The sequence below is a fragment of the Anarhichas minor genome, unplaced genomic scaffold, assembly GCF_050575085.1.
Source record: "Anarhichas minor isolate MPS153535 unplaced genomic scaffold, ASM5057508v1 ptg000030l, whole genome shotgun sequence".
In the NCBI taxonomy this organism is placed as follows: Eukaryota; Metazoa; Chordata; class Actinopteri; order Perciformes; family Anarhichadidae; genus Anarhichas; species Anarhichas minor.
Genome location: NW_027466476.1, coordinates 2756535 through 2768016, shown reverse-complemented (window position 1 = coordinate 2768016; position 11482 = coordinate 2756535). Strand labels below are relative to the sequence as shown.

The following is an 11482-nucleotide window of genomic DNA, read 5'->3' as shown; positions in this document are numbered from 1 at the left end:
CTCATGTACTGAGCCAGTTATTGAAGGTGGTTCGCTAGGGCTGACAGCACATCTGTCCATCCCCTCTGTCTGTGATATGTCTGGTCTATCCATGGAGATTATTTCAACCTCCTGAGAGATTTCCTTTTTTGCAAGATCACACTCAACGTCTGTTATTTCAATGATCTTGATCATTAGATCCTTCATTTTCTCAAGGATAAGGTTGGGGCGACTGGTTCACTGGGTTAAGCAAATGGGAATGGTTAAGAGGGTTGTCTGGTGATATTTATAGTCAATGTCTATCAAAGAGATCACAGGCAATCACGTGCCTTTGTGACGTCACAAAGGCTTTCGAGTTTTACTGAACGTTCTGTTCGAGCCTCTGTGACGTCACATGGGCTGCAAATTCCTGCTTCACGAGGCTTGACAGGATTCTTCTTCTTGGGTGGAACCCGGAAGTCCATGGTTTTTTAGGGTGTTTTATGCGTGCAAACCAAACATGCAAACGCTCGGATGTTGTAAGTTGTCTGGAGCACCACCCCAAAATGTATAAATATGTATTATTTACATAACTACAATACGCTATATAGCATGACTTATATTTAATTTTGCACTTAGATTACATTTTTTTATGTTAACCCTGTAATGTTAAGACATTACAGGGTTTTCAAATTAAAAAAAGTCCTTGTAACTTTTAAATACAATTAAACGCACTATAAATATATCAACCATGTGCTATCCGGGGACAGGAAAAACACCCAAGTCGTGGACGGCTCAGGAGTAAGCGCGATTAAAATATCATGGTGCACCCCCGTCGCTCTCTGTGTGATGGTGCTGAACGCCGCCCGCGTTGCGCCATTTTGAAATGCTGGGAGAGGCAGAGGCGAGAGAAATCTCAAAGTAGAGTGCAAAGTCTAACATTGGGTGTCTAAGGATTGTAGCTTACTTTCTTTGGTTTAAAGCAGTTTCGTGCTGTCTGTAGCGACGGGGACGACGACTTGTGCGGTGTTCGGAGTTAGTACGAGCAGCGGTACTACTGGTTTACTACTGGTTTACTCCTCCACTGCTCCTCGGTCAGAACCACCCAGCAGACCCGGGTCAGCAGCTCCAAGTCCAGGGCCCGAGACAGATACTGAGCCGCTCACCATGGCAGGTAACTAAGTTAGAAGGCAAACACTGTCCGAGTGTCTTATGCTTTATTAATATTCAACGGTTTAATATTGTGTTCAGCGTGGATGATGCGTTTGTCTCTCTGTTGTGGTGAACGTTAACCACCGCAGGCTAGCTAGCAAGCTAGGATACTTCCAAGACGCTAGCGTGTGTCATTGGCCGTGTGAAAGTGAGAGTTTCCCCACAGAAAACCTGCTTCAACCGTTACCTTTGCTTGAGAATATACTACGCAAGTTAAAATATGTCTTCCGCATGGCGAAGCGTGCGACCTTCTTCTCATAACTGATATTTGAGCTAAATTAGCGCCAGACTGTAACGCGTGTAAAGTTGTCTTTTTACGGCGGTGTGTTATAACTTTGTGTTTGTGTGTCATGTAGGGGCCGGTGGTGGGAACAGTGATGTGCAGTGGTGCTTTTCCCAAGTCAAAGGAGCGATAGATGATGATGTCGCGGAAGGTAAGTCTATGTGGTGTTCACTTAACGTTAGCAGTGGCTAACCCCGCACTGTCCGGTCTGCATCATGTGCATGCTTGTTTTGAAGTTAGCTTTAAAGCTACTGCTACACGTTTTGTTTCAGGTCTCATGCATGTTCTATGAGTGCTGTTGTAAAGCATTAACCTTTCGTAAAAGGGTCATTGGTGTGGAACATACCTGATGATCGTCCTGTAGGCCTGTTCAACTAGTAGTGGCTATTGGAGCAATGTGTTTATTTGGGTTATTTTTGCAATCTGTTTGCTTGTGTTAAACTTCAATTGTGTCGCTATTAAGTCCTACTTTCAACGGCAAAAATGGGCCATGTCAAAATAAAAGCTTTCCTCCTGAACTCCATCTGTATCCAGCCACGCAAATGGTGTTATATTTAGAAACTTCTACTGCAAGACCCAATACCATGGAGGTGAAGGGAAATTCATGTGTCATGCATCACAAAATGCCATGCCAAATGAAAACTATAACAACAAAACGTGCTTTTCCAGAAACACAGTCTTGGTTACTTGATAATTCAAATTAGGACAGCTTTGATTGAACTCTTTTCTACTAAATAGTAGTTCCCATTAGAAACCACGGATGACAATGATGTCTGCGATTAGCCTTTACTAACCACAACATTGTGTCTGGAATGACGCTTTGCTGCATTTTATAACTGCCTGCATGTCTAGATGCCACGATGGATAAAAGAGGAAATCTTGTTCGTGTTTTAGTTGAAGTCACCCTCGCGGTATTATGGGTAATATTTACACAGCATATAATTCAATGAAGGATAATTAATGCACATAAAACTAGAGCCCATGGAGTGGGATATTTTATATACGCCGTATATACTGTTACTTTTACTCCGATATGAACGGATAAACCAGTGGTGGATTGTAACCACTCCTTTCCCCCATTGTGCAAAGACTTAATTCACCAGTGCCATAAACACCTATGTTTACAGTAGATGATGGACTTTGTGTGTGGAGGACTGCACAGTTGTTGACAGTAAGCTTTGCCTCAGAAAAGGTCTCCATGTGATCCTCTCCTTGTGTCAATACATAGCAGTGCACACAGGCTGAAAACACGACAATAGTGTCGTACTCTTGCATTATATGAAGGTTTGTATGGAGTCGGATTGTATCAGGCACTTTGTGTGCTCTGCTAGGAGAACAACAACAACAACAACACCGTAGTGTATATTAAGGTTTGCACCAGCTCAGAATAGTGCCAGCCTGTAAACAAGGATTGATTGTTGTATCATAGGATTTGATGATAATGTTTTTTTTTAAAGTCCTGAAAAGCTGCAAATGGCAAGTGTTGAGTAGACTTTTAGTTCCATTGCACACTTGTACATCACTGCTGTATGGTGGTTTTTACCTTGATTGATATGCTTTTCAAGGATTTTTGGTATCATTAACAGGAAATAAGTCATTACACCAGAAAAGGCTCGCATAACGGTGCAACATTGTTTTACATTGAACACGCCTCAATGTACACAGCAGGCTCCCTGCTACAGTAGCAAGTAAGACTCAGGCACCTAGCTAAATACAAAATGTTATTCTAATTGCACTACCTCATCGACAGCTGACATCATATCTACTGTTGAATTCAACCACTCCGGGGAGCTACTCGCCACTGGGGACAAGGGGGGCCGTGTTGTCATCTTTCAGCAGGAGCCAGAGGTAAGTTGTGGTGACTCATGTGACAAAACTAGATTTACAGACGTTCAAATCTTTGTTTTTCTCATTTGATAAATTCATACATTTAGACTTTAAGTCGATAATACCATTTGAAATGAAAAAAACAAACACTCACTTTGATCTGTGGTCTGTCATTGTTTAGACTAAGAATCAGCCACAGTGCCGAGGAGAATACAATGTTTACAGCACCTTCCAGAGCCATGAACCTGAATTTGACTACCTAAAGAGCCTCGAAATCGAGGAGAAGATCAACAAGATCCGATGGTTGCCTCAGAAGAACGCGGCACAGTTCCTTTTGTCTACAAATGGTTAGTAAACCAGTGTATTCTCACTAAATGTATTCACTGTAGTAAGTTCGAGTCAGTGATATTTAGCTATTCTAAACTCCATCTTGTCTTGTGGAGACACCGTTTGGCAGGATTTAAAGTTATCTAAATGTACACACTCTTTTGTTACTTCAGAGGAGTTTTTCATGACTTCCGCTCTTTCTCATCGGCAGACAAAACCATAAAGCTGTGGAAAATTAGTGAGCGCGACAAGAGACCAGAGGGCTACAACTTGAAGGAAGAAGATGGGCGATACAGAGATCTCAATACTGTCACAACACTACGGGTGTGTATCGATTGCTTTGTCCCTGTCCCAATAATGTTGACCGTGTTTTAATATGCTGCAGTTGACTTTTCTCTGTTGGCACAGTAGATTGTGCCTTTAGTGAAGTGTGTGTATAACTTTGAGACTAATTGTGTTGCACTATTAAAAGCTTATTAAATTTGAATTAGTTGAAGCAATGGTAAAGTATTCTTGCAACCATTGTGACTTTAAAAAAATCATGAAATCCTTAGTTATAAAATAAATGCTAATATGATTATCACAAATTCTCCCTGAAATGAATGTGATGCTAACGCTGCTCCTCACCTCAGGTACCAGTATTCAGGCCCATGGACTTGATGGTGGAAGCCAGCCCGAGACGAGTGTTTGCGAATGCTCACACCTACCATATCAACTCCATCTCCGTCAACAGTGATTGTGAGACGTACCTGTCTGCGGATGACCTGCGTATCAACCTGTGGAATCTGGAGATCAACGATCGCAGCTTTAGTATCCTTTTGTTTTTTGATTCCATGCAGCCATCATCTTCTGTAGAGCTTGACATCATTCTAATAACCCTTTCAGGCCTTTTCTAACATCTCCCATGTGTTTAAAGAAAAAAGTGTCAAACCTGTCCATGTTAAAGTTAAGTTTGTAGGAGTTCACTTTTTTCGTCACACTACAGTGTGAAATAACGACCGTTATGTTTTGGGTTTGTTTAGTTCTTTCCTTCAAGGTAGCTCTGACTCACTGTTTGATTATAATCCCACTCATGCATCTTGTTCACTCGCCCACCATGCTTCAGTCAGACTGTGCACCACTCAGTCCCCATAACAACACTTAACCCCGCTGCATATGTTCTCTTATATGTTGAGACAGTGAATGGATCAACCCTATTCATTATATAGGCCATACAAAAAACAATATTGTGGCTTTGTGCTGGTCTACTAACAAAAGTAGACACTGTTTTAAGGCAGACTGAACATAAGTACAAAATATATAATGTAATTGGTGTCTACCACAGTGTCATAAATGATGCTACCACCAGATGTCCCCCCCAAGTAAGGATTTTTATATATAGGTTTCATATCAACCTCTAAAACGCAAAACCTTTTGGGCCACTGGGAAAATGGCCGGCTATGTTTGTACTAGTTAAATAATAAAAATGTTTTTCTTTCATTTTGTTTCCGATGGATCTTTTTAAGTGGTTGAAATGTCTGTTTTCCCCTTTTGACCTTAACCACACTTCTTCAGATATTGTTGACATTAAGCCAGCCAACATGGAGGAGTTGACGGAGGTGATCACGGCGGCGGAGTTTCACCCCAACCAATGTAACACCTTTGTCTACAGCAGCAGCAAGGGCACCATCCGCCTGTGTGACATGAGGGCATCGGCGCTGTGTGACAAGCACACCAAACGTAAGCCAATGTCATTTACACCGTGTGCTTGTAGGGCAGCTGTTCAATTCAGAGGCGTGTCTCTGTGAAACTGGATAACAGACAATGAAATAGGTTATATTTTCTGTGCTGACTTTAGTGGAAGACGGTGCTTTAAAGCATATCAAGAGCCTGCAAATCCCTGATCGGACCGTTCATTGTGGGGCCAGTCTTTACGTAAAGTGCAGTGGCAATAGTATATTTATAAAGCAACACAAATGTTGACTAGAGTTGTGTGTTTAAGTCCTGGACAGTTTGATTGGGAGGTAGCATCTCTAACAGCAGAGCACCAGCATCTGCAATGAAACCTGCTTTAAACAAGCTTGAAGTTTCCTGCAGCAAAGTCTTAATTAGTGAGGCACCGTACACCTGTGTGAGCTCTATAGTCTGTGGAAGCAGAAAGTTGAGGGAGAAATGGCAAATCTTCATTCAGACTACAGGCCTTTCCCTTCATAGAAAATATTTTGACTTGTCACGGTAAAGCATAAGTGTAAATAATGGAATCAAATATTCTTAATGTCCATTTAGCTGCTTTGATTTCAGGTTCCTGGTGTTCTGTACGCTGACTCACTGTTGCTCTCATTGTAACATCATTAGTGTTATTAGAAACACCTGTGCTGTTATTATGACATGTCCAAATGTCTCCTGCAAAAAAGGTTCATTATATTTGTAATATAATATTTTGATATTTAAAGTGTTCACAGAATTTAAAGGAAGGAACCATAAGTTTTAAAAAAGTAAAGCAAGATTAATCCCTTCATTTCTATGGCAGTGGATGAGAGTTTGCCAGTGGCAGTTAGACGGGGTATACTAATGACATGCATACTTTTCTTTTTTTAAGAGTTTGAAGAGCCAGAGGATCCAAACAATCGTTCGTTCTTCTCTGAAATCATCTCATCCATCTCTGACGTAAAGTTCAGCCACAGTGGACGCTACATGATGACCCGAGACTACCTGTCCGTCAAAATCTGGGATCTCAATATGGAGTCCCGGCCAGTAGAGACATATCAGGTCTGTGACTTAGTTAAAAAGTATTTATTGTTCCATCAGTTTCTTTTCTGTAGATAGTAAGGCCTTTTAATTACACAGAAGTCTGTTGTAATGTTATTTTCACTTGATTGTAACTACAGCACCTCCTCGTCACATTCTTTTTAACAGGTGCATGAATACCTCAGGAGTAAATTGTGTTCCCTCTATGAGAATGACTGCATCTTCGACAAGTTTGAATGCTGTTGGAATGGGAACGATAGGTGAGTATCTAATCTATTATAGGTCTTTTATATCGGGGTCAGCAGAGGCCTTTTGGGTAATTGTTGTTACTCTGGTAGATGTCTATGGTTTCTTCATCATGCCTTTGGATTTCCCCACATTTTAAACAGACATGTAACACGCAAATGTTTTGATCCGCCCCATATTTGACGCAACTGAACTGGCCAACAACATCGGGCTTATCAATTACTGTGGTTATCAGCTCAGTGCAGAGCGTAAGGCTACACATGGCTCCCCATGGGTAGCAGAGGGGTTTTCTACTTATGCTCCTGGTATTGGTACACGACCAGAGAACAACCTGTTTTGAATCACTACCTTTTGATTGTTGTGTGTTGTACCATCAATCACTCATGCCATGTCTCTCTGCAGCGTTGTGATGACCGGCTCCTACAACAACTTCTTCAGGATGTTTGATCGAGGCTATCGGCAGGACGTGACCCTGGAGGCGTCGCGGGAGAACAGCAAGCCACGCTCTGTCCTGAAACCTCGCAAAGTAAGCACAGGTGGGAAGCGCAAAAAGGACGAGATCAGTGTAGACAGTCTGGACTTTAACAAGAAGATCCTCCACACTGCCTGGCATCCTCTGGACAACATCATTGCTGTGGCCACCACCAACAATCTCTACATATTCCAGGAAAAACTGAACTAGCGTTCTGCTGAGTCGCTCAGATCTGTTTTCGACGTGAGCCCCCCCCACTGCTCTGATACACCATACGTACAAACAATATCTGTCCTAAATCCCAAAATCTTGATATTGATCTGCCCTTGGTGACTTAAGTATTGAATGTGACTTACAAACAGTGGCATAAACACCGTACATCCAAGCAGGCCATCGCAAGGACGTGCTCCATGTGTATGACAAGTATAAACATGCAGGGTTTTGTAGAGTCCAGAATTTGGGATTTAGTGTCATGGTTTTCTCCAGCAGGAGATCTCGGTTCACTACGCTACCATTTGCAACTCCACTACATCCCAAACCAAAGGGAAAGTGTGTTTAATACACACGTTTGGCTAGATTGTTTAATTCTTCTGTTGTGCCATCGTGACATGATTCATGTGTATGTCATAGCTACCATGTTTTATTAGTTTGAATAGGAAATTCTTTCTACTGTCTCTACGTCTTTCTGTCACCAAGTTTCTTTTTTTCGTGCTGGCCTGAAACACTGCTAATACAAGCTGTCAACACTCCATATTTGCCCCAAGTATTTGTCAAGTTGCCAAGGCTCCCTCACCACCTCTCTCCTGATGTACAGTACGGTTATGCAGTTGAAGGACTATTCTCATGTTTTAGCTCATTCTCTGCAAAAAAGATTAACTTCTAACCTTTGTTAGCGGTGTACCAATAATTATTAGATGGTTTATATTCATTTCTCTACAGTAAGAAAGTCAACTTACATGCAGTAAGTCGAGCGTACCTCAACATCTGACACGAAAAGTCAAGTTACCTAAAATCAGCAAGACACAATGGTATTCTCCTTTATCGTTTAGGAAACATCCATTTTTCTTAATGTTAGTCTTCTGGAATAGAGTTTCTGATACAATAGCTTGTAAATATATTGGCTTTTAACAAGCTGACGCTCTCAATCGTTATGCTTGAGTGTCCATATTTCGACTGAATGTTCACCAATGGATCACTCTTCTCGAGCAAGTTTCAAGCCAGTAAGTTGACTTTCATTGTGCATTGAAATGACTTCCTTTAGGAAGACGGTCTGCAGTATTGTCTTTATAATTTCTACTTAATGGCCAAAAACCAAACACCAATGCAGTCCTTTAACGTGGTCACAGGAGCGGCGTTGGGTATTGTGTTTTTTAGGAGAATGAATGAGAGCTAATCATGCATCCAGTAACCGGTCCTGTAGACTCTGAAGTGTTCATTTAAAGCTGTCTTACAGACGAGGTGACTGGTTATATGCTGACTACCATTTAAAGCTCAGGACAAAAAACTTCCAGGCAGAACGGCGTGACGTTTCCTAATTCTCTCGTGGTCGGTGGCACCAAAATTGAGCACTGCTGCCAAACTTCCCCACAAAGCCTGTCGTGTTGTTGCAGATTGATCGATCGCTTTAATCTCTGGATCTAGTTTCTGGATCTTTTTTTTTTTTTTTTTAATGATGTTTTGTACTGTACCTGATGATGAAAAGAATAATCACTATAGCTGATTTATTTTTGTATAAATGAAGGCAATAGGATTACAGTCTGATCACTGTAGTTTCTTTAGCCGTCTATCTCGGACTGATTTGTAGATGGAAGGTCGCCTGATGCGGTTACCTTTATGTCGTGACTTTGGGACATTTCGTTCATTCAAGCGGGTATTTCTTTAAAAGCTAGAGACTTGTGTGACGTTCCTCACGTGGGATGTCCAAAGAAAAGTACTTTCAGGTGTCAGTACCTCTGTAGTCATGAGCACTACAACAGTTTATTTTTTTGTAATTTGGCTGCCTGTAAATTATGTTCATGTCGAACTTATTTGGGATGCTTCGGAGTTGGATTCTGAGTTAATTTGGATCTTAACGTTCTGTTTTTGTGCCATGGGTTTTGTTCATTAATCATTTTTGCTCGCTGTGAAAGAATAGGCCCATGTGGGTCCAAACGGGAAAGACATTTTAAATCAACATGTAATGTTAAAACTGTTTAACGCTGGTTTTCTCTAAAGCTGGTCAATTCAGTCGGCAATGCAGAGTTACTGATTTTGAATTGTTGTATGAAATGTCTTCTCTCCTGTGATGCAGGAGGACACAGACGTGTTTATTTAAAAAGGAGAATTTGTGAAGCACTTGGTTTGATTGCTTAATGTAAGTGGTCATCAATGACTGTATTCAACATGGGGGGTACTTTAAATAATGAATTCTGCTGTGTCTCTGCTACATTTGGCTTCATTCACACGCTGCTGATTTTCTCTTCTGGAGCCGACGGGTTGATTAAGGCACAGCTTTCCACACCATTAACATTATGTTTTGATGACAGATTAAGCCATTGAATCAGGGCACGAAGCGTATTGGTCCACTGGATCATTATGTAAGTAAATGTGTCACTCCTACCTCTAGAGAACTGATTTCCCATCACTAGGATGCCACTAAAATATCCACCCATCCTAATACGGTGGTGCTGTGGTTGATTGTCACACTCTCAGGGCTCTGGGTAATGTCCTCTAGTAATGAGACAAATCATTACTAGAGGACAAAGTTTGTGTTCAAGTGATAGTCCTCATGTCATTATATGTATGAACCTGTATAATGTGGCACCTTTGTCCCATTCCTCGGTCAAGGATTGTCCCGTCAATTAGTCGATCAACAAGGAGAGCTGTCCATTCAAAATGTGAGATCCGTGATCTTGACATTGTCCTTTCATTCATTAAAAGGAATCATTTACTCGCTCTCTGTGAAATAACTATTGTTGAGAAATGTTTTAAAATACAGAAATCTGGATGCAGATTACATAAAACCAGAATTGGCACGCTTTGTTTACAAAAGAAAGATGTTATGATGTAACATTGGCTTTTTTTTTTTAATTCCCTTTTTTTTGTAGGCCCAGCAGAGGTGGCCTTCACGGACTGTATGAGTTTCGGAGCGTTATTGCAAAACTGTCACTGAGAAATCCCTAACCACTAATCTTCACTTTCCCTTCATATTGTCTTCATAGCTGTTGTTCGAGCCTATGCTGTAATCCACAAAGACGTTTAGAAAAGAACCCTAATGCCTTGCTTATAGCGTAAAGAAGACCGAAGATAATCAAGTATGTTTCTTGAACTTTCTGGTGAGCCAGACGGGAGACTGCTCAGGGGAATCTACCGCTGCTCTGTGATCAAAATCGCTTACCTTTTTAAATAAAATACAAAAAAAAAAAAGCAGCTTTTCAGGACTTTATTAAAAACTGCCTTATTTACAAGTAGATCATACACTTTTTGAAATTCTAGTTGCGATGTTTTTTTTTGAATGTCAGAAAAACTTGCTCTACACACACACACACACACACAGGGGATCATCAAAGTGCAAGGAAACTGCCTAAATTGGAGTTATGAGGTTTTTCCACTTGAAGCAGCATTATATACATGTCTAATGTGACGCAGGAGTTAAAACAAAATGCACTTTTTATTTTTGTGAATTTCATTAATTTGTATGTTTATTAATTTCTTTTAAGGAACTCTTGAATAAAGATTGTGGGAGAGTTTGGGGGGGTGAAAAAAAAACTGCAAATGGTTCATTGTACAGATATGTTTGTCTTTGTCAAATGGAATAAGAACAATTTAGATGAAAAGTAATAAAGAATTTCAAACCTGAGTTCTGAATGAAAGACCAATCTGGTTCCTGTATGAAAGACTGTTTTGTTGTAAATGTTAAACTGATCACATGGAGACTTGCCCAAGATGTGATTTGTTATTATAGAGCTTTGTGTTATAAAACTAAGCATGCACATATATCAAAATAACCATGTGAAAATATGGCAAGGATTATATTAGGCCCATTGCATCACCAAGGCAGAGTTCCTGCAGTGCTTTAAAAAAGGACACATTTCTAAATCCCTGCAGTGATGCCAGACATTGCAGATCTTACTCAAATGTCTAAAAAATGTATTTACCATGATGACTTCTATCCAATTCAAAATACACCAATAAGATCCTTTTCTGGAACTGGAGGAGGGGAGACGTATGCAGACCCATCCTCTACAAATCTACAGGAAACACTAATAGAAAGGCCTGCCTCCCCACATTAATAGTTCAGTCCACAGCACGTAATTGAAGAGCCTCACTATTATCATCTATCCTCAAACACTCCAATGATGGTTTGTTTTGCTCATAAATGCTATCAAACGTTGGCGGTTCTTTATCAGTATTTTAGTGCATGCATGCATACATTGTATTAAAGATCACTG

The 11482-nt window shown here is 40.7% G+C and overlaps 1 protein-coding gene across 1 annotated transcript; it reads left to right on the top strand.

Moving 5' to 3' along the window:
• The first annotated feature begins 716 nt into the window (after positions 1-716).
• ppp2r2aa (protein phosphatase 2, regulatory subunit B, alpha a) lies at positions 717-10890 on the top strand. The gene is made up of 10 exons (XM_076104868.1): positions 717-1132; positions 1527-1604; positions 3204-3301; positions 3462-3627; positions 3819-3931; positions 4240-4417; positions 5162-5326; positions 6186-6355; positions 6503-6594; positions 6983-10890. Exons 1-10 carry the CDS (start codon positions 1126-1128, stop codon positions 7260-7262), a joined length of 1347 nt encoding a protein of 448 aa, XP_075960983.1. The 5' UTR covers positions 717-1125; the 3' UTR covers positions 7263-10890.
• Positions 10891-11482: the final 592 nt, after the last annotated feature.

Excerpts from the sequence above, each read along its gene's own strand:
- ppp2r2aa (XM_076104868.1), top strand. Across the intron at positions 3,302-3,461 it reads TCTTTCAGCAGGAGCCAGAG|ACTAAGAATCAGCCACAGTG; the intron begins GTAAGTTGTGGT and ends GTCATTGTTTAG. Across the intron at positions 6,356-6,502 it reads GGCCAGTAGAGACATATCAG|GTGCATGAATACCTCAGGAG; the intron begins GTCTGTGACTTA and ends TCTTTTTAACAG.